The sequence below is a fragment of the Catharus ustulatus genome, chromosome 2 (genome assembly GCF_009819885.2).
Source record: "Catharus ustulatus isolate bCatUst1 chromosome 2, bCatUst1.pri.v2, whole genome shotgun sequence".
NCBI classification, from domain to species: domain Eukaryota; kingdom Metazoa; phylum Chordata; class Aves; order Passeriformes; family Turdidae; genus Catharus; species Catharus ustulatus.
Genome location: NC_046222.1, coordinates 124,483,567 through 124,509,955, shown reverse-complemented (window position 1 = coordinate 124,509,955; position 26,389 = coordinate 124,483,567). Strand labels below are relative to the sequence as shown.

The 26,389-nt window shown below is 64.8% G+C and overlaps 3 protein-coding genes and 2 non-coding genes across 6 annotated transcripts; 4 read left to right on the top strand and 1 right to left on the bottom strand.

Annotated features, from left to right (window-relative positions):
- Positions 1 to 135: 135 nt before the first annotated feature.
- Positions 136 to 5,128, bottom strand: CNGA4 (cyclic nucleotide gated channel subunit alpha 4). The gene is made up of 6 exons (XM_033051759.1): positions 5,073 to 5,128; positions 3,811 to 4,958; positions 3,042 to 3,243; positions 2,852 to 2,958; positions 1,360 to 2,352; positions 136 to 1,291 (listed from the first exon to the last, which is right to left on the bottom strand). Exons 1-6 carry the CDS (start codon positions 5,126 to 5,128, stop codon positions 375 to 377), a joined length of 3,423 nt encoding a protein of 1,140 aa, XP_032907650.1. The 3' UTR covers positions 136 to 374.
- On the top strand, positions 4,457 to 12,689 carry FHIP1B (FHF complex subunit HOOK interacting protein 1B). Of its 2 annotated transcripts, XM_033052496.2 has the most exons (14): positions 4,457 to 4,478; positions 4,838 to 4,879; positions 6,378 to 6,643; positions 6,720 to 6,968; positions 7,346 to 7,732; positions 8,332 to 8,490; positions 8,571 to 8,657; positions 8,753 to 8,920; positions 9,066 to 9,145; positions 9,360 to 9,532; positions 10,085 to 11,038; positions 11,111 to 11,289; positions 11,524 to 11,686; positions 12,085 to 12,689. In XM_033052496.2, the coding sequence occupies exons 3-14, from the start codon at positions 6,506 to 6,508 to the stop codon at positions 12,354 to 12,356; spliced, it is 3,009 nt and encodes a 1,002-aa protein (XP_032908387.1). In that variant the 5' UTR covers positions 4,457 to 4,478; positions 4,838 to 4,879; positions 6,378 to 6,505; the 3' UTR covers positions 12,357 to 12,689. The 2 variants fall into 2 exon arrangements, with proteins under 2 accessions (XP_032908387.1, XP_032908386.1); XM_033052495.1 differs by lacking the exon at positions 4,457 to 4,478 and having other exon boundaries at positions 8,380 to 8,490.
- Positions 12,690 to 13,957: 1,268 nt separating this feature from the next.
- On the top strand, positions 13,958 to 16,067 carry RPS11 (ribosomal protein S11). Its single transcript, XM_033051991.1, has 5 exons — positions 13,958 to 14,055; positions 14,628 to 14,759; positions 14,967 to 15,042; positions 15,441 to 15,570; positions 15,897 to 16,067. The coding sequence occupies exons 1-5, from the start codon at positions 14,041 to 14,043 to the stop codon at positions 16,018 to 16,020; spliced, it is 477 nt and encodes a 158-aa protein (XP_032907882.1). The 5' UTR covers positions 13,958 to 14,040; the 3' UTR covers positions 16,021 to 16,067.
- On the top strand, positions 15,112 to 15,196 carry LOC116993234. The gene has a single exon (XR_004417226.1). It is a non-coding gene; the product is annotated as a small nucleolar RNA SNORD35 (small nucleolar RNA).
- On the top strand, positions 15,704 to 15,793 carry LOC116993235. The gene has a single exon (XR_004417227.1). It is a non-coding gene; the product is annotated as a small nucleolar RNA SNORD35 (small nucleolar RNA).
- Positions 16,068 to 26,389: the final 10,322 nt, after the last annotated feature.

Sequence of the window (26,389 nt, the reverse complement as noted above, 5' to 3'; positions counted from 1 at the left end):
GGGCGGGGGGGGACGGGCGGGGCCATGGAGGGTACCGGGAGCGGGCTCAGGGGGTACCGGGCTGCAGCCGGAGTTCCGGGCGGGTCGGGCAGCTTGGCGGCGGGGGTCGCCGGGAGCGGTCTTGAGGCACCGGACGACGGTGACTGCCGCCACCGCGGGGTCTGTCACCGCGTCCCTCCGGCTGCCCCGGGACGGCCCGGCGGGGCTGGGGGTCCCGAGCTGCTCACGGCTCCGAAACGCCATGCGCCTGCCCCGTCCCCATCGCGGCTCCTTCCCCGTCCCCGTCCCGCAGCAGCGGCAGCAGCTGTCGGTGTCACCCCACAACGGTGGCCGCTATTGTGTCCCCATCCAGGTTACCCCTCAGCACCGCGGAACTAGTCCCGCGGCACCCCCCTCCCTCGTGGGACCCCGAGCCCCTGAGCCCCGGAGAGATCGTGTGCCCCTCTCGAACTCCGTGACACAGAGGGACCCTGTGCCCTGAGGAGAGCCTGTGCCCTGCTGGGGCCGTACGTGCCACCGGGACCTCGTACCCCAGTCTGCCTCTGTGCCCTGAAGGGCCCCTGTGCCCTGAGGGGACCCTGTACCATGGGGGTACCTTGTGCCTTGAGGGTATGTGCTCCCCTGGGGCCATACATGCCACGAGTCCCTCGTGCTCCAGGGTGACCCTGTGCCCTGGGGGGACCCTGCACCATCGAGGTATCGTGTGCTTTGGCAGGACCCTGCCTGTTGCTGGAACCCTGTGCTCTGTGGGGACTCTGTGTTCTGTGAGGACCCTGTGCCCTGGAGGGACCCTGCACCCCAGTGGGACCCCATCCTCCTGCAGATCCTGGTTCCTGGGAAGGACCCTGTGCCCTGGGGGCAGCCTGCGCCTTGGAGGGACCCTGTGCCCTGGCAGGTGAGGCCGCTCCTGCTGCCCTGTCCGTCCGCACCGCTCTGTCCCGCCGCAGCCGCAGCCGCCCCTCGAGGCGCTGGACGCGCAGGGCCATGCGCAGGGCGCTGGCCTCCAGCTGTGCCAGCAGTCGGGCTGCCCGTGTCTGCAGCCCCTCCAGGGCCACCTCCAGCCCCTGCAGCCGCCGCCGCGCCTCGGCCTCGGCCGCCAACGCCGCCGCCTCAGCTCCGGTGTCGAGCTGCCCCATGCGCAGCAGCAGCTCCCGGCCCTTGGCCTCCATGGCAGCACGGGCACAGGGGAACTCGGCCAGCACCTCCGCCAGGTCCTCCTTGCCCAGGCAGAACAGGTCCGAGTAACCGATGCTCAGGATGTTGGCCGTGCGCCGGTTCCCTGCCGTGTTGCCTGTGGGGCGGGGGGCCATGAGCCCAGGGGGGCCACGGGGCAGCGTCGGGGCGCGGTGTGCAGCTCACCCTTGATGTTGATGAGGCTGATCTCCCCGAAGTAGAGCCCCTCACCCAGCACGGCCAGCTGCGTGACACCGTCCTCGGCCACCACGGCCAGGCGGCCCTCGCGGATGAAGTACATCTCGCGGCCCACGTCCCCGCGCCGGCACACGAACTCGCCGGGCCCGAAGACCTGCGGTCGCAGGCGCAGCACCAGCTGCCGCAGCACGCCGTGCTCCCAGCTGCGGAACAGCCCGACGCGCCGCAGGGCCTCCAGGTGCACGCTGGCGGCCACCTCGGCCCGCAGCCCCCGCGGCAGGTGCTGCAGCACCTCCCACTCGGCCGGCAGCTTGCGCTGCGCCCGCAGGTGCTGGTGCCAGCGCACGACGCGCCCCGCCAGCCGCCCGCCCACGCCCCACGCCCGCAGGTACCGCCGCACCGGCCCCGCGTCGGGGTAGAAGGCGGTGGATGCTGAGCTGAGGTTGACGATGACGGTGCTGATGCTGCCGGTGATGGTGGCGAAGCCCAGCACGGCCAGGAGGAAGCCGGCGGTGAGGAAGAGGAGCTCCTCCTCGCGCTGCGGTGTCGGGGTGTCACCCACTGTGGTCAGGACCAGCGTGGAGAAGTAGAAGCTGTGCAGGTAGCGGCGCAGCGGTCGGGCGGAGCTGGGGCAGACCCAGGGGTCGACGCCCAGCCCCAGGTGTGCCGACAGTGCGAAGTAGAGGCAGCCGTGCCAGTGGATGCCCAGCAGCAGGTACAGCATCAGCTTGGCCATGCGGAACACGTTGGGCCATCCCGTGCGCGTCTCGCACCGGTCGAAGGCCTCGAAGAGCCGTGGCACCCGCAGGCAGCGGTTGGCACGCGCTGCTGGCACCCCTGGGACCCTCGGGACCCCGGGCAGCAGGCAGAGCAGCTCGGTGGGCAGCACGGCCATCACGTCCCAGGGGAAGGTCCAGGAGCCCAGGTAGCGCCGCCGCGTCCGGCTGATGTCTCTCACCAGGATCCCGTCCTCTAGGAAACCTGAGTGGGCAGCCAGGGCTTGAGGGGCAGGGCTTGCTCTGGACACCCCTGTGATGGGAGAGGGCTCGCAGCGGGGACCAGGAAGGTGCCCAGCATGGGGCACAGGGAGGAGCCAGGGGACAGGACCTGGCTGAGCACCCTGGGGATGTCACTGGGGCTGAGGGGACGGGCAGTGGGTGTCGAGACTCAGGAACACCCACCCAGTCATCCTCTGTGTGGGGCTGGGTGGTGGCTGTACCGGCTGGGAGTGCAGGGGGGCGGTGTGTGTGTTTGTACACATCTGTGTGTGTGTTTGTACACATCTGTACATCTGTGTGTGTTTGCACACATCTGTGTGTGTGTCTGTACACATCTGTACATATGTGTGTGCGTGCACGCACACCTGTGTCTCTGTTTGTGTGCATGTACATGTACACACCTGAATGTATGTGTGTGTAATGTACACACCTATGTGTGTGTGTACACACCTGTACATCTTTGTGTGTGTGTGTGCCCATACCTGTGTGGCAGTGCACGGCGATGTCCAGCAGGTACAGCGCGTCGCTGAGCCCGTCCAGGGCCTGCCACAGCCCCGTGTGTGCCTCCTGCACCTCGGGGAAGCAGCACCTGGGGTACAAGGGGTGTCACGAGGCATCACTGGGATGGGGCCAGGACACCCCCACCGCCACCCCAACCCTACAGCCTGGCACCTGAGGATGAGGACGACCCAGTTGTAAAGGATGGGCAGCACCATGAGGCTGATCCATCTGTAGTGCCAGTCCCCGGCGGGGTCCAGGGTCCAGTTCCGGGGGATGGCAGTGCAGCTGGGGCTGCAGAGGGACCTGGGGTCACTGCATCCCCCTTTGGGATCCCTCTGCCCCGCGCTCAGCCCCGACTTCAGTGGCTCTAAGGCTCAGCCAGCGCCCCCCGCACCTGTGGGACAGAGGGGGTCCCTGCGGTCCCCACCCCACAGGAGCAGCCGTGCTCTGCTCACCCCGTGGCATGTCCAGCGCCGGCGCCAGTCCTGGCTGTGGGCACGGGTCCGGAGGTGCTGCCGGGCTGGAGCCTGGCCCGGCGGCAGGACAGGAGGGAGCCGAGGGTCTGCATCCTCCGCAGCGGGGATCCTGTGCGTCCCGGCAGCCGGGGGCTCTGTGCACCTCCGCACCTGGCAGGGGTGCGTCTGCCCCGGTACCGGGCGTGGCTCCTCCGGGGGACCCAGCCACGCAGCTCCTGCGGCACGGCCGCGTCCTGGCAACGTGGGTCCCCAGGGCACTCGCGGGCCCCTGGGACACCCGAGCTGAGGCGGCCGCTGTGCCAGGCGCACCGGGCACGCTGGGGCACGGAGCCATGGCCAGGTGTGCTGGGGCCCAGGTTAGTCCCCGGTAATAAGAGCCGGTGCCAGGCAGTGCCCTGTGCGGAGGTGGTGGCAGGTCCCAGCGCCTGGTGCGCCTGCCAGAGCCGTGCTCGGTACGAGGTTACCTGGCACAGCCGTGCCCAGTGCAAAGTTATCTGGCACAAGGGTGCCCAGGGCCGGGTAGGGCGCGTTTCTGGGGTGCCCGGGAGACGGTTCTGCGGGGTGCTGGTGCCGGGGTGCCCGGGAGACGGTTCTGCGGGGTGCTGGTGCCGGGGTGCTCGATCCCGAGGAGCTCAGTTCCAGGAAGTGCAGTGTGCAGGGGTCACCCGGTTCAGAGGATGCTGGTACAGGGTTACCCGGTGCTGGGGTGCCCAGTTCCAGGGGTGCCTGGGCCAGCGGAGTGCCCAGTGCAGGGTGGTGCCCGCACTGGGGCTCTCGGTGCCGGGCGTAGCTGGGTACCCGGTTCCCGGTGACCGGCTCAGAGGGGTTCCCGGTTCTGGGGAAGCCCCGCTGCAGGGGTGCTGGTGCAGGGTACCGGTGCCGGGTGTCCCGGTACCGCCGGTCCCTGTCCCCGACTCGCGGGTCCCACGCGCCCCGGCCCCGCCCGGCCCCGCCCAGCCCCGCCCCGCCCACGGAGCAGCCAATGAACGCTCGGCCTTTCCCAGACAGGCCCCGCCCACCGGGCGGTGTGGGCGTGTCGCGGGGCCGCGGTGGGCGTGGCCGGCGCGCGCGGTGCGTCGGGCGCGGCGGGAAGATGGCGTCGGGAGCGCGGGGCCCGTGGCGGGGGCGGGCGGTGAGCGGCGGCGCTGGGGCGCACCGGGAGGGGCCGGGGGGCGCCGGGACACCGGGAATGGGGGCACCGGCAGCGGGGACACCGGGAGCGGGTGGTGCGGGCAGTGGGGCGGGCCTCGGGGCAGGTCCAACCGCCTTTCTGCCGCCGTGCCGGGCTGCCCGGGCCGCCGCCCGCCCTTGGCCGCGCGGGGCCGGAGGGACCGGACCGGCCCGGGCGGTGTCGGGGTGAGGGGCGGCGGGGGGACGGGTCCGAGCGGGCCGCAGTGCCGTGGGGAGAGGCCCGGCCCCGCTGTGGCCCGCGGGGTCCCGGGGGTCCCGGCCCCGCGCCCAACGCCTCCAACGCCTCTCTGCCCTGCCCAGGTGCGGCGCTGACGGGACGGGACCGCCGCGACCTTGACCCAGGTAGGCGGCCCGGTCCCGGGGATCGAAGGGTCCCGGTTGTGCGTGACCCCGGAGCTTGAGGGCGTCCCGGTCCCGGTGTCTGCATGCCTCCGGGTCTGTGGATGCCCAAGTGAGCACCAATCTTCCGCGGGCAGGGGGACTGCGGCCCCGGCGCGGGGGGCAGCCCCGGGTCTGTGACAACCCCTCGCCTCACCCGGACCACCGGCGACCCCCCGGCGACCCCTCGGTGACCCCCACACCGTGTTCCATTTCCCGGGTGCACCAGAGGGGCTGGTGCTTGTCACTCACAGCCTCCCGGTGCTGGGTGCCATCCTCGGCCTATGGTGTCCCTGCCCTGCTGTCCCTGCCCCGGTGGCACCTGGCTGTCATCCTGTGCCCTCGGTGTCCCTGCCTGCAGTGTCCCTGTGCCTGCTCTGGTGGCACCTGGTCACCCCTCAGTGTTCTGGCTGCCTGCTGCCTGGGCGGAGGCTGCTGCCCCACTGCAGCCCGTCCGGGTGCCCCTGGGTGCCCCTGGTGTGGGGCCACGGCCCCGTGCCATGCCCCGGTGTGTGGGTCCATGTGGCAGGCACAGCCAGGCTGGGGTGAGGGGCACAGGTACGGGACAGAGGTGGTGGCAGCTGCTGTCCCTGTCCCACCAGCACGGCTCTGGCTGTGGGTCCCTGCCCTGGGGACGCTCTGGTGTGCCACACCGTGGCCTTTGCCTCAGTGCTCCTGCTGGGGCCGCAGTGCCAGGTCCCGGGGCTGGCGCTGCCCCGGCATGCTGCGGGTCTAACTTTAGCAGCCACGCGAGCGCTGGCTGTGGGTGGGACAGGCTGTGCTGGGTATAAATAGACAGGCCCTGCTCGTGCTGCGTCCCACTGCCCCAGCTTCAGCCACTTTCCATTCCTTCTCCTGTGGTTTGGGGTGTCTTTAATGGCACTTTCACTTCCCCAAGCCCCACGCAAGGGCTGTGGCACTGGCTGTCAAAGCCACTGACCTTCCCACTTGCTGGTGGGGGACTGGGGGGGTCCCTGCAGTATTTCTTTGTCCCCAGGCACACCCGTGCTGCTGGCTCTGGGGCCTTTTACTGCTCAGTGCCGTGCTGGTGCCTGCAGTGGCAGTGGTGGTGCTGGGGCACGGGGCCCTATAAATATCCTGGCAGCGCTGCTGTGCTGCACCGGCCGTGGGTGCTGCTGAGCATGGGGGTGGGCAGCTGTCCCAGCTGTCCTGCTGTCCCTGCGGCCTGCTGGGTACTCCCCACACCCATGCTGGGCTGGTTCCCAGTTTAAAGTCCAGTGTGGGGTGTGAGCAGGGCAGGGATCCAGAGTCCTCCAGCCACCACTGCTCTAGCGTGCTTGCCCTCCCCAGTTCCCATTGCTCTGTCTCTCCTGCCTGCCTTTCCTTGTGATTACCTTGCTTTCCTCCTGACTTTCTTCCTTCCTGCTTTCCCTTCTGCCTCCGTCCTTGCTGCTGGACGTGAGGTTGGTCTGGGGGTCTCTGACAGCCCCTCTGCCTGCAGCCCGGCCACTGGCAGCAGCATGGAGGAAGGACCCTGGCATCGCCCCTGCTGCCCTGTGCCCCCACGGTGGTGCCAGGCCGCGTCCAGACCGGTTGGGGTGCCCCGGTGCTGTCCGTAACCCCGTGCCCATGGAGAGGATGAGCTGGCTGAGCAAGCTGACCCCACGGGCGGGTGGGCAGCGAGCCCCCCGCAGCGCCAGCCTGCAGCCCCCCGTCACCGCTGACCCCGAGACCTGCCTCATGGTCTTCAAGAACCACTGGGCACAGGTGAGTGGGACGGGAGGGCAGAGAGGATCCCGGACCCTCCAGCCCCCAGCCCCCACTGCCAAGCCCCCTTCCACAGGTGCTGCGGATCCTGGAGCGGCGTGGGAGCAAACCAGCCCCCGACGACCTCAGCGCTGTCCGCAACAACACCTACCAGATGCTGAACCTGCTGGCTGAGGACCGGCCCTGGGGGGATGGGGACAAGGACAGGTCACAGGGGGACGGGGACATGGCCTGTGGGCCCATCCTGGAGTTTGTGGCTGCTGAGAACCTTCTGGAGCGGCTCCTGTGCTGGCATCTGCAGGGTGACTTCACCGAGGAGAGGAAGGTCTGAGTGAGGGGAACAGAGGGATCTACATCGGTGGGAGGTTTGTGGGGAAGTTGGGATAGGCTGGATCCAAGGGGTTGAGGGTCAGCCAGGCCAAGGGAAGGGTGCTGCCCCAGGGCATGTTCAGGTTGGACTGGGGTTGAGATTATCCAAGTCATCCCAAAAACTCTGTGATGTTGGAGGAAATTCCTCATGGAAAGAGCTGTCCAGCCCTGTCACAGTTGGCCCAGAGCAGTGCTGGAATCCCCAGCACTGGGGGGATTTCACAGCCGTGTGGATGTGGCACCTGGGGATGTGGGTCAGTGGGCCGGGTTGTGCTGGAGGAACAGCTGGAGCGGGTGGTCTCTGTACCTTTGCCACCCTGTCCTTGTTGGCAGGTGGAGCAGCTGAAGCTGTACGAGATGCTGATCAGCCAGGCCCGGCAGCCCCTGCTGCGGCACAAGCCGGTGCTGACGCCGCTGCTGCGCCTGCTCAGCGTGTGCGCCGAGCCTGCCTCGGCCCCGCTCGAGAACAGCCTGGTGCTGCTGCTCAACCAGCTCTGCGTCTCCGTGGCCCGCGAGCCGGCCATCCTGGAGCTCTTCTTCCACAGCCACACAGACCAGGGCCCCGCCAACCTCATCATCTTCTCGCTCCTCATCCCCTTCATCCACCACGAGGGCGCGCGGGGCCAGCAGGCGCGTGACGCGCTGCTGCTCATCATGGCCATGTCGGCCAGCAACCGCGCCGTGGCCCAGTCCATCACCGACAACTCCTACTTCTGCCCGGTACGGATCCCCGTGGGCATCCCCCTCCTCCTCAGGCCAATGTTCCCCTCCCCGGGGTGATGTCCCCTCCCTGGGACAGTGCTGGAACCCTGCGCTGCTGGCACAGGGTTGGGCTGCTGGGGCAGGAGCCGTGGACGTAGAGAAGTCCTGGCCTGGCTTGGGGATGGTGGGGAACAGGGCTGGAGATTATGGGGGGCTTGGGAATGATGGAGAGCTTTGGGATAGAGGGCTTGGAGATGATGGAGAATCTGGGGGTGCTGGAAGGTCCGCAAGTGATGGGGGGCTTGGAGGTGACAGAGTAGCCTGGAGATGATGGAGAGCTTGAGGATGAGGGTGCTGGGGACAAGGTGTTTGGAGATGATGGGGGGACTTGGTAGTGATGGGAGGCTTGGAGATGGTGGAGGGCCCTGGGCTGGGGATGAGGGGGCCACTCCCTGGGGTCAGTGGTGGATGCAGGGCCCAGCCCAGCTGCCCTGCCTGGAATGCTGGAGTGGGGCAGGTTTGTGGGGGGCAGGTTGCTGGGGTTTGGGGGAGGACGGTTGGGTCCAGCAGCCGGAGGTCCAGGGGGCTGCGGGGCAGCCGAGTACGTGTGTTCCCAGGTGCTGGCCACGGGCCTGAGCGCCCTGTACTCCTCCCTGCCCCGCAAGATCGAGGTGCGAGGAGATGACTGGCACTTCCTGCGGCGGGAGGACTGGATCGGCGTCTCCTCCCTCGTCCTCTTCATGAACTCGCTTGAGTTCTGCAACGCAGTCATTCAGGTGGGGCTGAGGGGCTACGAGGAGCTGTGAGGGGCTCCCAGCCCCGTCGGGGGCTGCCTGACGCCCCTGCGGCCCCTCAGGTCGCCCACCCACTGGTGCAGAAGCAGTTGGTGGATTATGTCCACAACGGGTTCCTCGTGCCCGTCATGGGGCCGGCGCTGCACAAGGTGAGGGACCCCCGCAGCAGGTGTGGGGTGGGGTCTCCTGCCCGTGCGGGTGGGCAGGGCCCCATGGCGCCCAGCTCCACGTGCCCCTCCCGCAGACCTCGGTGGAGGAGATGATCGCGAGCACAGCGTACCTGGACCTGTTCCTGCGCAGTGTCAGCGAGACAGCGCTGCTGAAAACCTTCCTGCGCTTCGTGCTGCTGCACCGGCACGACAACACCACCATCCTGGACACGCTGGTGGGCCGTATCAACAGCAACTCCCGGGTGAGCCCCATGGCCCCACAACATCCCCCTCCTCATCTTTATCCCATCTCCCATCTCCCCATCTCTGTCCCCTGCCCTGCCATGGGGTGGGTGGCACTGCCCCTGCCCACTCCACTGCCCCTCTGATGCCCTGCTCTGTCCCCAGCTGTGCATGGTGTCCCTGAGCCTCTTCCGGACCCTGCTCAGCCTCAACTGTGAGGACGTGATGCTGCAGCTGGTGCTCAGGTAGCAGGGGCTGGGCTGGGGTGCTGAGAGGGGCTGGGGGTCACCTGCTGCTGGCCCACTCTGGGGGCTCCTCTGGGACGGAGTTGCTCCCAGGTGGGGTTGTGGGTGTGAGGCAGGCACATCATTTGTCCCTCTGTGAAGGGGCTGGGGTGCTGTGCAGGGTCCCTGTCCCTGTGTCTCCTCTGCACTGCCCTGTGCCACCCTGTGTCCCCAGGTACCTGCTGCCCTGCAGCCATGTGATGCTGAGCCAGAAGCGGGCGGTGCGGGACTTGGACATCTACGGCAAGACAGCGGCCAAGTTCCTGTCCCTCATCCCGCGCTGCTGCCGGCCCGAAAGCCCCCCACCACCCCGCGACCGGGACGAGGAGCCCCCCTCCCGGGCCAGGGGTACGCCACTGCGGCCCCTCAGAGGCCCTCCCCACCGTCCCCATGGCCCTTGGCAGGACAGTGTCCCTACAGCCTCTCGGACTCCCTTCCTGCCCGGGCTTGGCACTGAGCTGTCCCGTGCTATCCCTGTGGCCCCTCAGGCCCTGTCCCCCTCCTGGCTTGATGCAGAGCTCTGTCCTGGGGTCTCCATGGCCACTTGTAACCCACTCCTGCTCCAACTTGTTGATGAGTCCCAGCTGTGTCATCCTTCATAGCCGGGCCCCATCCTGTCCCATTGCTGAGCTCTGCCTTGCTGTCCCCTTGGATCCTGTCCCAGCTCAGTGCTGAGCCCCTCGTGCCATTCCTGTGGCAACTTCAGCCCCGTGCCCACCCATCCTGCCACAGTCCCCATGCCACTCTGTCCCCACGTAGCTGAGCCCTCTGAGCTCCCCTGAGCCATCCCTGCAGCCGCTGGGACACCACTGCTGTCCCGGCCCAGTGCTGACCCTCGTGCCACCATCCCCGCTCGAATTGCCCATTTCCCCTCGGGGCTGACCCCCGCTGTCCCCGCAGGCCACGGCAGCCCCGGCGCGGACGCCCCCGCGGCACCGAAGCCCTCCACGCCGTCCCGGCTCGCCCTCTTCATGCGCCAGGCCAGCGCGGGCCCCGCCGAGGCCGCTGCCCCCCGCTCCCCCGGGCCCCCCGCGGGCAGCCCCCCCCGGCCCGGGCCCCGGGACGAGGTGGCAGAGCTGGACAGGAATTACCTGGAATACCTGCGGGACGCGCGGCGCAGCATCGACCGCTGCGCCTGGGCCTGCCGCGTCTGGTCAGCGCCCTACGACGGCGAGGAGCCCCGCGCCCCCGGGCCCGCGCCCGACCCCGACAGCCCCCCGGGGCGGCCCCCCGGGCCCCCCACGCCACGGACTAAGAAGCGGGGGCTGCCCGAGGAGGGGGTGCGGGAGGCGCCGGGGGGGCCCCTCGGGGGTGATGAGCCCAGCGCCGGGGGGCCCGGCCCCGAGCCCCGGGATGGGGGGACACTGGTGAACGGGGCACACGGGGCGGCCGAGCCCAGGCGGCCCGAGGGGGATGTGGTGGTGAAGAAGGTCCGTCGGAGCCCCCAGGGCGAGGGGGAGGGCGGCGGGGGGGCGCCGAACGGGGCCCCTCGGGCACAGCCCCCCGGCTGGGAGCCCCTGCCCTCGGTGGACTCGCTGCTGGAGGAGCTGCTGGCCCGCGTGCCCGCCGAGCCCCCTGGTGCCGGCGTCTCCATCGAGACCTTCACGGAGGAGCTGCGGGAGATCGAGGCCGAGATGCAGAACGGGGGCACGGAGGGTGCCCCAGCCACCCCCACAGAACCCCCGGAGCCGCCCTTGTCCCACGAGGAGGAGGAGGCCTTTGCCAGCTTCACCGCGCTGCCCGAGGGGGATGGAGGCGCCGGGCGGGCACCGCCACGGCCCCCAGACCCCCTGGCGCAGGTGGTGGCCAGCCCGCCGCGGGCAGTGGGGCCACCCCCCAGCCAGCCCTTCACAGGTGGGCACGAGGGGACACGGAGGGTCCCAGCTCCCTGCAGGGCCCTGCCTGACCCCCTCCCCATGTCCCCAGGCCCCTTCGTGTCGGTGCTGTTTGGGAAGCTGGAGAACATGCCCCACAACTCACTGTATGTCAACTTCCTGCTGACGGGGCTGGTGGCCCAGCTGGCCTGCTACCCCCAGCCTCTGCTCCGCTCCTTCCTGCTCAACACCAACATGGTCTTCCAGCCCAGTGTCAAGTCTCTGCTCCAGGTATGGCCCCTGGGGACCCCCTGCCCTTATGGAGTCATGGGAAGGTGTTGGAAAAGATCCCCAGGAGCACTGAGTTCACCCTGTGCTGCCCAGCCCACTTCTCCCATGTCCAGGCACATGGCTGTAACCCCCTCTGGATCCCCTGGGGCTGTTGGGGTGCCCTGTGCTCCAGGGAATGCCCCATCTTCTGTGGACCCCTGTTCCTGAGGGTACCCCCGTCCTGTGGTTCTGCAGGTGCTGGGCTCGGTGAAGAACAAGATCGAGAGCTTTGCTGCCACTCAAGAGGATTTCCCAGCACTGCTCTTCAAGGCCAAGAAGTATCTGATTGCTCGGGGGCGGCTGGACTGGGCAGAGGGGCCGGGGGCTGTGCCTGCCCTGCGCCGCACGGACACCCTGGGTGAGGACATGGCCTTGGCTGGGGGCTGTGCAGGCACTGGGACTGGCACATGGGGCTGGAGGCCGCGTGCTGTGTTGTGTAAGGAGGTGGGGGCTGCCCTGTGCGTTTCCCAGGGTCTGCACGGAGAGTTGTGTGGGGGTGGAGGCTGCCCAGGGGGCTGCAGGCCGTGTTGTACAAGGGACTGGCTGTGCAGGGTGGGTTGGGGGCTGCTCTGGGAGTCTGGTGTCCGCATGGGGTGTGGGGTCTGTGCAGGGTTGTGTACTGTGTGAAGAGGAGGGTTGGGGTCTGTGCAAGAGGTCTGGATGCCATGCCCCGTGAGCCCACAGCCACGGGCTGTCCCGTGGGCCCGGGCTGGGTGCCCCGTGCCCGGTGTCCGTGACCCGTTCCCCTGTGCCCAGCCCGCAGCCGGAAGCCGTCCCTGGGGGAGCTGCTGCTGCGCCACGCCAACAGCCCGACCCGCGCACGGCATGCGGCCCAGCTGGCGCTGCAGGGGCTGCGGGACGGGGGGCTGCACCCCCTGGGCCCCCCGGCCCGCCACGGCGAGGCCCTGCGTGTGCGCAACGCCGTCTACTGCGCCGTCATCTTCAGCGAGTTCCTCAAGGAGCTGGCCGCCATCGCCCAGGCCCACGCCGTCACCTCGCCCTTCCTCACCGAGCCCCCCGAGGAGTGACCCCCGCGCCCCCTTTTTAACCCCGGACTCGGACCTTTTTAATTTATTGGGGCGGGGCGGGGCCGAGGCCGGGCTGCACTTTGGACACGAGTGGCCGCCCCTGCCCCGCGCCCCGGGGAGCAGGGCAGGACCCTGGGGCCCCCGGGGCTCGCAGGGCGGGGGGCGCGGGGCGGGCTGGCTCTGCCCCCCTCGGCCCCCGGGGGGGTCCTGGTGCCCACCCAGCCGCTCTCTATGCAACCCCCGGGGTGTGGGGCTGGGGGGGCTGTGCATGGGGAGGGGATGTGTGTCTGTGCTGTGTAAAACCCTTGGGAATAAAGGGTCTGATTGAGGGCATCGCCTTCCACCATCCTTGTAACTCTAAGGGTAGGGGGGCAGCCAGGGTACCAGAGCACCCCTGCACCCTGCTGCTGGCCTGAGGGACCCCCTGTCTGCTCCCTCCTCAGCTTTGGGGGCTCTGGGGTGAAGCTGTGACTGCCGGGGGACAGCAAGGGGCTTGTGGAGCAGGTGCCAGCATTGTGGGCTGCCCTGGCCCCCAGGTGCACCACAGCTCCCGTCCTGGGACACCCCCAGGACCCTGCTCGTGGCCCTCACCCAGAGGGTTCCAGCTGGGCTGGGGTGAGAATGGAAACCGGGATGAGGGTGGAGATGCAGATAATTGGGATGGGATGGGGATGGTGAGGATGGAGGTGGGAGGGGATGTGGTGGTGTCTCCTGGGCTGTTGGGGGTTCGGGCTCCATTCTGTGTCCCAAACATCCCCTGGCTCTGACCTATGGGAACAGAGACTGGAGAATGTCTGGAATTCTCATTCCAGTAGGTCATGTGTGAGCTGTATTCCAGCCTTTTCCCTAGCAGCGTGGAATGTCAGCCAGCCAGCACAGGGACATGGAGCCACCCCCAGGCTAGAATCTGGGGGGTGCTGCCTGTGTTATCTCCTGTTCCAGCCCTTGCTACCTTGCCGATGAGCCTTTTTTGCAATTGCCAATTGATTTGTGACCAATTCCCACTCATCTCTTGGAGGTTTTGCCCCAGGTGAGGTCATTTCTGTGTTGGAAACAGTGGGGTCAGTAAGACTAAAGAAAGACTAAGGAAATGTGCTCTGCTGGGCACTGCTGAGGCCACACCTCGAATGCTGTGTCCGGTTCTGAGTCCCTCAATTCAGGAAGGACATAGAGGGGCTGGAGCGTGTCCAGGGCAGGGAATGGAGCCGGGGAAGGGGCTGGAGCCCAGGAGGGGCTGAGGGAGCTGGGAAGGGGCTCAGCCTGGAGAAAAGGAGGCTCAGGGGGGACCTTGTGGCTCTGCACAAGTCCCTGCCAGGAGGGGCAGGGAGGGGGGGTCGGGCTCTGCTCCAGGAACAGGGACAGGAGGAGAGGGAACGGCCTCAGGCTGGGCCAGGGCAGGCTCAGGGGGGACAGCAGCAGCAATTTCCCCATGGAAAGGGAGCTCAGGGATTGGAAGTGCCCAGGGAGGTTTGCGGCGCCCATCCCTGCAGGTGGGACGAGGCGCGGTCAGGCACACGGACTCGATGTTCCGGACGCTCCGGAACTCCCGAGCCGCTCCCGCTTCCCCCGGCCCCGCCCCGCCGCGGCACCGACAACGTGACGTCACTTCCTGCCCCTGGCCCCGCCCCTGGGTTAACCCGCGCCCCGCGAGCCCCGCGGCCTCTTTCCGGCCGCGCGCGCCAAGATGGCGGACACGCAGGTGGGCGCTGCGCGGCCCGGGCGCGGCGGGGGGCGCGGGGCGGCCTGCGGGGGGATCGGCCGGTGCCGTGAGGGTGTGGGGGCTGACGGGGGCACGTGTCGGGGATCTGGGCGGGGGAGGAGGCCCCGGGGTCGGTGGAGCGAAGGGGAAGCGGAATCTCGGTGAGGCGAGCGGGGGGGGTGTCTCGATTCGCCGGGATTTTGGGGAGGGGGCGGCGGGGGCTGCTCTCGGTACGCCGGAGTTTCGGGGGAGGACAGGGCTGCTCCGAGGTTTTTGAGGGAGTGGAAATCTTTTTGTTTTGGTGCTTGCGGGGAGGGCCGCGTGTCTCGGGGACGAAGGCGGGGGCGGACTCTCGGTGCCCCACGGATTGGGGGTGCGGGAGCAGCGAGCTCCGTGCCCTGGGCTTGGGACGGGGTCCCGGTGCCCCGAGGGTCTGGGGGAGGGCAGACGGTCCAGAGTCCCGCGGGGGGGAAGGATCCGCGTGCTCCGGGGCCTGGAGCTCGCGGTGCCCGGGGCTCCGGAGGGAAATGAGCCGCTCCCGGTGCTGACCCCGCTCCTGTCCCCCCCTCCAGACGGAACGCGCCTACCAGAAGCAGCCGACGATCTTCCAGAATAAGAAGCGGGTGCTGCTAGGCGAGGGTGGCAAGGAGAAGTTACCCCGCTATTACCGTAACGTGGGGCTGGGCTTCAAGACCCCCAAGGAGGTGAGGGGGGCCTGGGCTTAGGTGTGGGGGCTGTGATGGTCCTGGTGTGGATGTGGCATTTCGGAAAGGGGTCAGTGGTGGCCTCAGCAGTGCTGCTTGGACTCGGGGACCCTTTTCCCCACCTGAATTGTTCCATGGTCCCTGTGTGTTTGAGCATTCTCTGGCCTCTGGTGGTACTTGAGCTGTATCTCCCACCTGTCCCTGCAGGCCATCGAGGGCACCTACATCGACAAGAAGTGTCCCTTCACTGGCAATGTCTCCATCCGGGGCCGCATACTCTCAGGTGAGCTGGAGCATCCCCGTGGGAGTAACCACCCCCTGAGGTCCCTGTAACCTGCCCCGGTCCTGGAGCTGCAAATGATGCCAATCTCACGATGGTCTGCCGAGCCCATCGCGGGCCTGACGACACTGCCACATGGCTTTACTGATGCAGGTGACAGGACCAGGTGTGCTGGAGGGCAGGTGTGGAGGAGCCAGTGCTGTGGGGAGTGTTAGGAAGGGTGTTAGAGGGCTTGAAAAAGAGCCATAATTGGGTTTATAACAGAAACGGGGAGGTTGTGGCCTGGCAGTGAGGAGCCAGGAGAAATTCCTGGGATGTGCCAGGTGGACAGCGATCCCTGGCAGTGCCCTTGAGTCCCTCCAGTCCCTCAGTGTCTCAGGTGTCCTGTCCCTGTGGTGCAGGTGTGGTGACCAAGATGAAGATGCAGCGCACGATCGTGATCCGCCGCGATTACCTGCACTACATCCGCAAGTACAACCGCTTCGAGAAGCGCCACAAGAACATGTCAGTGCACCTGTCCCCCTGCTTCAGGTGTGTGCGTGTCCCTGGCGTGTCAGCACGCCTGTCCTTGCTGGTGTGTGCTGCTGGGCTCGTTCAGACTGGGGAGGCACAGCTGGGCGGGACGGGGTGGGTTCATTGCCCCTCCTCACCTGGAACGTGCTCTCGGTTATGATGTCCAATCTCACGATGGTCTGCAGAGTCCCCCGGCTGAGGGGCTGCTGACAACGCCTCTGGCATGTACTGAACCCGGCACTACCTGTGGGAGCCTTGCACTCCTTCCCAGAGGAGCGGCCAGGCTGGGGTTCTGAGGGGCAGGGAAGCCCTGGGAGCTGCCTGACCTGCCGGTGTCATTGCAGGGACGTGCAGATCGGGGACATCGTGACCGTGGGGGAGTGCCGCCCCCTCAGCAAGACCGTGCGCTTCAACGTGCTCAAGGTGACCAAGGCTGCAGGCACCAAGAAACAGTTCCAGAAGTTCTGACCCCTGTGGGGAGAGGTGTGGGAGGAATAAACGTTGGGAAAATGGAACTTTGTATGTGTGGCTGAGGTGTGTGGTGCTGGGAGCACAGTCATGGCATGGGGCAGAGGGGGACACTGTCCAGCTGCTCTTGTCACTGCCCTGTCCCAGTTCAGTGTTGGTTTGTTCTGGGCTGTGTCTGCCTTCCCAGGGCCACTGCAGCAGGTGCTGGGTGTGAGTTTGGTAATGATTCAGAATGGGAAGTCAGGTGCTGGTGAGGGGCAGGTGTGGCCCTGAGGGTCCTTCTCAGCAATGAGTGGTTCAGCACTGGGGCCAGCTCTGGCAGTGTGTCACATCAGTGTCCAAGGCCAGGTTGGACAGGGCTGGAGGCACCCTGCTGTCCCTGCCCATGCAGGGGGGTGGAACTGGATGAGCTTTAAAGGTCTTTCAACCCCAACTGCCATGATTCCATGACACCTGGGTGCCTCCACCTGCTCCAGGTGAGCCCCACACCTTTGGCTGTGGGCTGGAGCTGCAGCTCCAGGATTGAGCTGTAGCCTTTCTTCACACTCAGACTCTTGAAGAAACCTCAGTGTTTGAGGTAAGTCCACACAGCTCCAGTTACTTTAGATTTTCAGGGGTTGTGACATCCATACCTTTATTCCTGGTCCTGCCATAACTCTGGGACTGCCACGTGTTTGCTCTGGAAGTGTGAGCAGTGGAGGACATGGGGCCTGGTGTCCAGTGCCAGCAGGTGCCATGACTGTGTGGGGTTCATCCCTCAGTTCTGAGGAGCCTGGAACCACCTGAGGTGGAAGGGACACACGGGGACCATTGGATCCCTGTGCCCCACCAGTCAGTCACTGGTTCAGGAAACGTTTCCCAGTTTCAGCCTCAGGTAATGTCACAGCCCCCATGAAGCTCCAACAGTCAGGGGATTAAAGGTGGGCACTGGTGTAGGAGAAAAGAGGGACATGGAGCAGGGCATCCATCAGCCATTCCCGTGGGACCCTGGTGTGTGCCTGAGACCCCCAGCTCCTGAGTGGGGGCAGCTGAACACCCTCAGCACGGCGCCCTGTGAGCCATCCCAGCCCTGAGCCCCCAAACCCCCCAAGCTCCACACTCAGCTCCTTCCCAAGTCTGATCCAGGACAGGAGCTGTGGGCAGCAGGACTGTCGTGTGCTGGGGTTACCTGGTGTCCTGGTGGGCATCACAGGGGGTCCCAGGAGGGTTGTTGGGTCCTGCTGCAGGATCCACCCTCCCCTGCTCAGCTGCACCAGCTGTCAGCACGGGTGGGTTTGGGAGCATTGGCCTTGTGGAAAGCACGTTTCTGTGGCAGGGCTGTGCCCTCAGCCAGCACTGCCTTCAGCTGGCTCGGGCTGACCCTTGCCACTGGTTTGTCTGGGACATTGGGGATGCTGGGAATGAGCCCTGACTGCAGTGACAGGGACACCTTTACCTGTCAGAACCAGGGGAGTGGTGCTCAGGCTGCTCTCAGCAGTGCTCCTGCCCCATCCTCGTGTCCCTGTCCCCCCTCTCCTCCCGTTCCCAGGACATCTGTGTGCTGCTGGGTATCTGACACACCTGTGGCAGGGCCGGCGTGTGCTGACACTTCCAGAGCTGCTCTTGCCAGGTGGAGCCAGGATCTGGTCCGGGGAGCCCCAGGAGCCCTGCAGCACTGAGGGTTGTGGTGTTTTCCCCCACAGTTCCCATATGGAAGCCCCAGGGCCAGGACCAATGCACAGGCTGCTTGGAGCCTACATCCCCCACACCCTAATGCCCAATTATTTGCTCCTTGGGAGGTTAAGCCAAGCCTTCATCCTGCAGTGATTAGGCCTCCTCCTTCACTCCCTTAAGCAGATTTATTTGGCTTAATGCTCCTGCCCTGTGAATTATTCCAACAAGCCTGTTTTTAACACCAGACTGAGATTTTATTGGGATGTCAGCTGGGGGTGTTCCCCCCATGTTCCCCCTGCCCTGAGCCCTGCTGGGAGCCGTGGAGCATCACATCCCAGTGATGTTCCTGCTGTACCTGCAGAACTGGCACAGGGACAGCTCATGTTAAAAACTTTCCCTCTTAATCCCTCCCTAATCCTCCTAATCCCTCATGACATGCTCAGAGCTGCTGGATTTGGGGTTTTTGGGGAAGCAGCTCCCAGCAGTGGTGAGTGGAGTGATCTGTGTCCCCTTGGGGATGCCCATTTCCCTGCCCATTTCCCTGCTCCCTGGGTTTTGCCTTCTGCCAAAAGATCACAGAAACTGCAGTGTCGGAGCTGAGGGACCAGCCCCCTTCCAGTGCAGGAGTGGGGCACTTTGTCCTTTTCCTTTGCTCCAGAGCAGGAACTGCTGTGCTGGGGAGGATCCTTGGCACAGGGCGAGCCAGCCTGGCACAGTCCAGGGCTCCAAAGAGCCTCACCCTGGCACAGGAGAGCCCTCCTGCCATGATCCATGGCCCAGGAGCTGGTGGCTGTTCCATGGCCCTGGCAAGGGTCCTCAGCTAACCCCAGCATGGAACAACTCCCCTGTTCCATTAACTGAGGGTTCACATCATCAGCCTCATCCCCACCCAGCTCTCTCAAGGCTGGTACATTTGGGAATGAATTCCCCTGTCAGGCAGCTCAGTTATTCTGATTGCTTTTGCTCCAGCTGCCCAAGGGACTCCTTGCACTGTACCTGCACATGCCACAAAGTGGGACTGACCATCTTTTCAATCCAAAATTCCCAAATGCCAAGACATTTGTGGATCTAAGGAACATCTCTGCCAGTGCCAGGTTATGATCCCAGTGAGGCCAGGCTTCTTTGAATGGGGCTGCAGGGTGCCCTGGGTGTGCAGTGCCATCCAAAACCATCCTGAGATGTGTGGGGCTGGCTGGGCATGGCCAGGCACGGTGGGGACATGCCTTGGCCCCACCTTCCAGCTCCATCTCCTGGGGTGCCTCTGTCCTGCCATCGAGGTTTGTTTCTGCTGGGGCTGGGAATCCAACTCTCCATGGTGCCTGTTGTGTTCCCAGCAGTTCTGGGAAAAATTAGGGGCTAGGAGATGTTAGATATTAGGAGAAAATAGGTAATAGGAAAGAATTCTTCATGGAAAGGGAAGGGTGCTCAGGCCTTGGCAGGGGCTGCCCAGGGAGGTTTGCAGTGCCCATCCCTGCAGGTGGCACCTGGAGGTGGCACTCAGGGTGACAAGGTGGCCATGGGGACAGCTGGGACTGCCTGGGCTGGGAGGGATTTTCCAGCCCCAGGGATTTGGGGATTCCTGGTGGCCAAAGCCAGGCTGTGGTTGCAGTTCTGAGCTCCTGAGCTGCTGCTCCCTTGAGGCCCCGTCCCTGCCGTGTCCCCACCCCTCTGTGCACTGGGTTAGCACTGAACTCTCCGTGCTGGAGCCCCAGCCTGTGCGTGGTTCATTATTTCTTGAGGAATTTAATTTGCAAACTCAATTTAATCCCTGAACCTGCAGCCATGGGGACGTGCAGCTCCCGCCTTGCTCCGCGGCGTCCTCGTGGCCGTGGCTCCTTTGTTGGGTTCCTGGGAGACCTTCCCCGTGCTCTCACTGAAGGCCACTGCTGCCACCTCAGCCCTGCCTGCCCTGCTGGCACACACAGCCCCAGCTCCTCCCTGCAAGGCTCTGGCAGCCACTTCATCCCTGCTTTGGCTCCCAAACCGCTGCTCATCCCTTCTGGCAGTGCTGCTGTCCACCCCTCCTGCACTCCTGCAGCTCATCCAGAATGGCCCTTCAGGACTCAATTCAATGATATTTGGGCTTGAACAGGCTTGGAGCACCCTGCTGCAGTGGGAGCTGTCCCTGCCCGTGGCAGGGGCTGGGACTGGAGGAGCTTTAAGGTCTCTCCCAACCCAGATCATTCTGTGATCAGGGTACTTCAGGTCCCATGATGGGAATTGCTGAATGCTTCCTGAGGTAGACAGGGACAGTATCCATCATCTTTTGGGGACAATATCCATCACCCCTGGGACAATATCAATCATCCCTCAGACATTGCTCCAGCCAGTGCAGCAGGGTCAGGCTCTCAGGGGTTTTTCCATCATCCCACAATATCCTGCTCCATCCCACAGGGTCTCAGCTGTTCAGGGTGGGACAGGGCCTGCTGAGGTCCATTTGAGCTAAGGCTGTTTCCAGACTGTTCTCCACTGGATGGACCCTGAGGGCAGCACCCAAGCCTGTCCCCATCCTGTGTGTGCACAGAGCTGCAGGGTCCCGTGGAGACCTGGTCCCAAGCCCAGCTCAATTCCCAGACTGTGGCAGTGACAATGTGCTGGAGCTGGACATCCCTGTCCCCTGGCCTGTGCTGCCACTGTCCAGCCCTGTCCCACACCACGTCATGGCCCCATGGTCAGCTGGAGTCCTCCTCACTCCCTTTTTTCTCCATAATTTCCCCAAAATCTGGCCAGGCTGTTTGTCTTGCTCCAAATCCAGCCCTGTGGGGATGTTTCAGCTCCAGGAGCGCAGGGAGCAGTGCTGCCCCAGTGCCCTTGTGGGATCAGACACGGCCTGAGGGATGCTCCAGCACAACCTGTGACAGAGTTTGGTCCAGCCTTTGGTTCCTGAAGGGCAGGGGGCCCTGGGACCCTCAGGGACAGAGCAGGGTGGCACTGGGACACCAGTCCTGGCAAATGGCACAGATCCTGGAGAGACCCACGGCTTTGGAGGAGACACAGCACGAGGAGTGGCAGCTCTGGTGTCACCAGGCTGGAGGATGGTGCCAGGGCCACCGAGCCCTCCAGGGAGCAGGGCAGGCAAGGACTCATCCCCACCCGGAATGAGGATGTGCTTGGGAGCTCCCCTGGTCAGAGAGTGGCACAGGGGACCCGTGGGCTCCTCAGCTGTGCCAGCCCTGCCAGGAGCCCGAGCCCAGCTTTGGTTCCTCTCCTTGCTGCCCTCAGCCAGCTCCTGCCCCTCTGCTCCCCATCTGGGGTCCCTGTCCCGGTCTGAGCCACATTCCCCATGGCACCCCCACACTGGGAACTTGTTGTGATGGGGCAGAGCAGAGCTGGCCCCATTCCCACCCCTCTTCTGTGCTCCCTGGAGCCCCCGTGCCGGGCAGGAGCCCCCAGCTGGGGCAGTTTCCCTGGAATTGCTGATTTTCCGAGCTCTGGGAAGCTGCTGCCCATCCCTGTGCCAGGCAGAGCAGGACAGCTGTCACTGCAGCATGAGTCAGGAGGGTAATTACATGTCATCACGGGTAATTATGTGTAATTCTGTGCCATTCCGGGCCGTTTTGGTGACAGCATTTACCGCGGTGGGCTCAGCCTGTGCTGAGTCAGCCTTTCCCCAGGCAGGGGCTTTCCCATGGGAATTCCTCACCTTGCTGTGGCTGCAGCTCCCCTCACCTTGCTGTCACCACACAGCTTTGTGGGGGAGCAGCTGGGCTCGGTGGCCTCAGAGAGGGGTGCTCAAAGTTGGAGCTGATGACCTGGAAGGTTTTTTCCAGCCTGGTCTGGGGGGTTCCAGGTGTGGGGCAGCAGCTGCTGTGGCTGGTGCAGCCATGGCTCAGGTGAATCTCTGCCCACCTGTGCCTCTGTTCTGGGGTCCTGTGCTGTCCCTGCAGCCCTGGCACTGCTGCTCAGGGCAGGGAGGGCACTTAATTGAAACAATTAATTAGCTAGATAATAAATTGCCTGCTGCTTCTGCATGAGACACTTAATTATCTAGTTATTTATTTAGCTATGTAGTTATTGACTTGTTTAGTTATTTATTTAGTTATTCGGTAAATTATTCTGTAAATTAATTTTTTAATTATTCTGGACATTTGTTATTTAATTTATCAGTTATGTAAATTCAGTCAATTCATTGTTTTACCTGCAGCCACAGCCCATCTCTGTGATCCCCACCAATTCCAGGGACCCCCCAGGAGCTACCACGGAAATCACCAAGGTGGCAATGGGGAATTCCTGCAGGTTTGTGGAGTCCCAGGTGGAGTTTCAGCCTCAGCTTCCTCCTCCCTTTGTGCTGGGAATCCCCTGGGGCTGCAGCCAGCTCTGGGCTGGGGGTTTCAGGGTGTTAAATGGGAACATCCCCCCTGCACCCCCAGGCGCTGCTCAGGTGGAGCAGGGCAGGGTCCAGGCAGCCCTGCCCGGCTGGGGAAACTGAGGCACGGTGTGCCGAGGGAGGTTTAGGCTGGATTTTGGGGAAAGGGATGCAGTGCCCATGCCTGGAGGGATTCCAGAGCCCAGAGTGTGGCTCTGGCACCCGGGCACAGGGGTCAGTGGTGCCCTGGCAGTGCTGGGGGAGGTGCAGGCTCGGTGCTGCCGGGGGCTCTGCCAGCCCCAGCAATTCCATGAGCCCGTGATCTGCAGAGGTCCCTGGAGCACGCCTGGCCTGGCCTTGGTGCACAAGGGGAGGATGACATCCCTCTGGCTGTGCCACATCCTGTGCAGGAGCAGGAACAGCAGCTCTGGAACATCCCTGGTGCCACCTCCAGCATCCAGGTGTGTGGGGTTCACCACAGACCCCCTCTGGGGGGGTCACACAGCCCCCTGTCACTGTCCTGGGCTGTGACATGCTGCTCTGCACCCTGCTCCCCATGCTCCTCTTCCTGGGAGAAAACACGTCAAGGTTCAACCTGCGCTGAGGTGTTGCAGTGAGGAGACAAACAGAGATCATTCAGGGTGTCTGGAGCAGACCTGGGGGGAGCCCGGAGGTGCAGAGCTGGCTGTGACCCTGGTACAGGAGGCAGGACAGACCCCGAGCCCGTGTGTGGTGTGAGGCACCTCTAAATCTGTGAGAGAAACAGAGAAAAGCAAATAACCCAGCGAGGCTGGTGTGGAGCAGAGCCTGCTCAGCTCTCAGGGAAGATTCAGTGTTCTGGTTTTGGGGTGAAGGGGAGAAGGACAAATCTCACTGTCAGCAGGACCCCAGGGCTCCAGGGAAGCTGCTGTGAGCCAGACCCAGCAGGGTGGGTCGGTGGTGGAGGGCTCAGCTCCAGTGGGCTCTGCCCAGAGCCTGTGCTGGCACTGGGAGCTGCTGGGGACCCTCTGGAGCACCACAGCCCCCTCCTGCCCCTGCCCTGCCCTGCCCCAGCCCCCACAGCACCAGCCCCACCACTCTGCCCAGTGCCAGGGAACCTGCTGTGTCCATCCAGAGCTGGTGTCACACCCCTCGTGTACTGGTGTCACAGTCACACACTGGTGTCACCAACCCAGGGGAGCCGTCATATTTAGGCTTGGCTCACTGTGTGGGGTCAGAGGAACTGCAGAACTGGGGGTGTCCCCAGCCCAGAGCCTGCCTGGCCTCGCTGACCCCTGCAGAGGGACACGTCCAGCCCTGTCCAGCCCTGTCCAGCCCTGTCCAGCCCAGCCCAGCCCAGCCCTGTCCAGTCCAGCCCAGCCCAGCCCAGCCCAGTCCAGCCCAGCCCTGTCCAGCCCAGCCCAGCCCAGCTCAGCTCTCTGTGCTCAAGGGACACTGAGGAAGGACAGGGACAGTCGCTGTGTGCGTGCTGCAGGCCCTGGGAGCAAAAGGGTGTGTGAGTAAACAAAAAGGAGGAACAGGGTCTGTGAGTAAACAGAAAGGATAAAAATGTCCCGAGGAACAAAAGCGCAGCAGCCGTGCCGGGCCGTGCTGGAGCTGCCGAGCTCAGCCTGGGAAAGGCGCAGCTGAGGAGCGGGGCAGGGCCGGGGCTGTGCTGGGCGGGGCTGGCCTCGTGTCCCTGTCCCTGCCCGTGTCCGTGTCACTGTCCCTGTCAGCGTCTGTGTCCCTGTCCGTGTCCCTGTCAGTGTCTGTGTCCCTATCAGTGTCTGTGTCCCTGTCCCTGTCAGTGTCTGTGTCACTGTCCCTGTCCCTGTCCCTGTCAGTGTCTGTGTCACTGTCCCTGTCCCTGTCACTCCTGTCCCTGTCCCTGTCTCTGTCTGTGTCTGTGTCACTGTCCCTGTCCCTGTCACTCCTGTCACTGTCCCTGTCCCTGTCACTCCTGTCCCTGTCCCTGTCAGTGTCTGTGTCCCTGTCCGTGTCCCTGTCCCTGCCCGTGTCTGTGTCACTGTCCCTGCTGTCCCTGCTGTCACTCCTGTCACTCCTGTCACTGTCCCTGCTGTCACCCCGCAGGACGAGCAGCGTGGTGGTCCTCGGCACCGGGATGGGGCAGGGTGGGTCACAGAAGGGTCTGGCCTGGCAGGGACGTTAATCCCATCTTGTCCCACCTTCCCCTGGGACAGGGTGCTCCAAGCCCCGTCCCTGCCGTGGACACGCTGGGTCCTTGTCCTTGCAGCCCTTCTGATCCTGCTGCGAATGCCCCTGACCCGGAGGGGACAGTGGGGGCTCGGTGGGGGCTGCCCCAGACCCCCATGGACACCCCATGGACACTCTCCAGGGCCTGGAGGAGCTGGGGCCGGTCCCGCTGTGCCAGGCTGCAGGATCCCCGCCTTGTTCTCCTCTGCAGGGTCCAGCGGACCCTCCCAGGCTCCCCAGCGCCTCAGGTGTGGCCCCTGGTGTCACCTGCCTGCCCCCACGCTGGGCGAGGCCACCGTGACCCCGGGTGACCAAACCATGCCCGGCGGGTCTGCCTGGCTGCAGGAACATTTCTTGCCTGACAGGGACCTCTAGAGTCACTCTCCCAAAGCCTCGGCAGCTCTCCACTCACACACGAGGGTGCTGTCCCTGTCTCATCTGTGCTGCACAGGCCGGAGCTTCCCAGGAGCTCTCCGTGCTCCTCTTCCTCGTGGCAGCCCCAGAGAGTGTCCTGCGTGTGCCCCAGCTCGGGGACAGCAGGGACACCCCGCATCTCCCGGTGACACGGGCTCGTGGGGCTCCATCCTCGCTGCTCCATCAGCCCCTCCCTGGGATCGCCGCTCCGAGGGTCCCTGCCCCGCTCCGAGGGTCCCTGCCCCGCTCCGAGGGTCCCTGCCCTGTTCCGAGGGTCCCTGCCCCGCTCCTGCCCCCGAAGGCTGCCAGGCTGTGCAGGGTGTTTGTGGGGCCCGTTCTGGGGTGTCTGTGCCGTGGGGAACCAGCCCAGGTGGGAAGAGTCTGAGGCAGGAAGGAGACCTGGAGCTCCTGGAGCAAGCCCCGTGTTTGGGGCACAGCAGCAGCACAGCCTCTGCTCCACGGAACGGCAGGATCGCTGAGCTTGGAAAAAGCCTCCCAAGGCATCGAGTCCAGCCCCCGAGTGACAGATCTGCCGTGCTCCCGGGGCTGGCAGCAGGAGGGGCTCGGTGCCCACCTGGAGCGAGCCCAGCTCCCGCAGAGCTCACAGCATCACCCGCATCCTCTCCCGGAGCCAGAGGAACGGGAGCCCGATCCAAATCTGCGGTTTGAGATGCACGAGGCATCAGAGGAGAGACAGCATCAATATTTGTAATTGCACGGCTGTGTCGAGCATTCCCACAGCTGCTGCAGGAGCCATGGTGCCTTGTCAGAGAAGGACCCAGGGTCCTCCTGCAAGATCAGAGCCTCCCTCTCCTGCTTCCCTGCTCCCCCAGAGCCGTGTTTTTGGGGAAGAGGGAGATGTGTCCCAGGCGAAGGAGGGCTGGGAAAGGAGGGGCTGGGACTGAGATCGGTGTCACTGGTGGGGCTGCTCAATATTGACTTTTCTGACAATGCTTTTTGCACTTGATGGTTTTAGAGGTCACAAAGTCACAGAATCGTGGAATCCCAGACTGGTTTTGGTTGGAAGGACCTCAAATCCCACCCATGCCACCCCATCATGGCAGGGACACCTCCCACTGTCCCCAATGTCCAGCCTGGAACTGAACATTCCAGGGATCCAGGGGCAGCCACAGCTGCTCTGGGCACCCTGTGCCAGCCCTGCCACCCTGCCAGGGAACAATTCCTGCCCCAGATCCCACCCAGCCCTGCCCACCCTGCCAGGGAACAATTCCTGCCCAAGATCCCACCCAGCCCTGCCCACCCTGCCAGGAACAATTCCTGCCCAATAATGATTTTGTAGATTGTTGATTTGATCGATGATCTCCACCATGATGATAATCACGAGGCAGATCGCTGCCCGTGGGCTGGGGTTGGTGGCAGGGGGGACCTGGCAGCTCGAGGGATTGTTCAGGGCGGGGTCAGCAGCGGACTGAGACCATTTTCACCTGCTGTGGATAAAGCACTCTCAGGCATCCGCGATGCTCTGGATCCCAGGAGCGCTCAGGCTGTGCCCAGCTCCTGTCAGACCCAGCGTCTGGCAAGGAGAGGAAAATCACTCGCGATGCAAATGCTGGAGGAGCAGGAAATGCCTCAGCCGGGAGTGTTAACTGCTGTTAATGGTTAATGCAGGGCAATTTAAACCTGCCCAGGTCCGGGCACTGATGCTGTTTCTGAGGTGGGAGAGGGAAGGCTCGGTACCACCAGCCCGGGCAGCACTGGGGGCTTTGGGCTCCCCGACTCTGCTCCACCAGGGCTTGTGGTTCCTGCTCCCGGCTCGGGGCTGGCCCTCGGTGAGTCCTTTCA

What these genes read in the sequence shown, in the direction of transcription:
- RPS11 (XM_033051991.1), top strand. An exon ending in GCTTCAAGACCCCCAAGGAG is followed by an intron (nt 14,760 to 14,966) that starts GTGAGGGGGGCC and finishes CTGTCCCTGCAG; the next exon opens with GCCATCGAGGGCACCTACAT. An exon ending in CCGGGGCCGCATACTCTCAG is followed by an intron (nt 15,043 to 15,440) that starts GTGAGCTGGAGC and finishes CCTGTGGTGCAG; the next exon opens with GTGTGGTGACCAAGATGAAG.
- CNGA4 (XM_033051759.1), bottom strand. Translation starts at nt 5,128, where the DNA reads ATGGAACACGGTGTGGGGGTCACCGAGGGGTCGCCGGGGGGTCGCCGG. An exon ending in ACTGGGCACGGCTGTGCCAG is followed by an intron (nt 3,244 to 3,810) that starts GTAACCTCGTAC and finishes GCGCTGGCTGAG; the next exon opens with CCTTAGAGCCACTGAAGTCG. An exon ending in CGCCGTGCACTGCCACACAG is followed by an intron (nt 2,353 to 2,851) that starts GTATGGGCACAC and finishes CTGCCCACTCAG; the next exon opens with GTTTCCTAGAGGACGGGATC.
- FHIP1B (XM_033052496.2), top strand. Translation starts at nt 6,506, where the DNA reads ATGGAGAGGATGAGCTGGCTGAGCAAGCTGACCCCACGGGCGGGTGGG. An exon ending in TGGGGCCGGCGCTGCACAAG is followed by an intron (nt 8,658 to 8,752) that starts GTGAGGGACCCC and finishes CCCCTCCCGCAG; the next exon opens with ACCTCGGTGGAGGAGATGAT. An exon ending in ATGCTGCAGCTGGTGCTCAG is followed by an intron (nt 9,146 to 9,359) that starts GTAGCAGGGGCT and finishes CTGTGTCCCCAG; the next exon opens with GTACCTGCTGCCCTGCAGCC.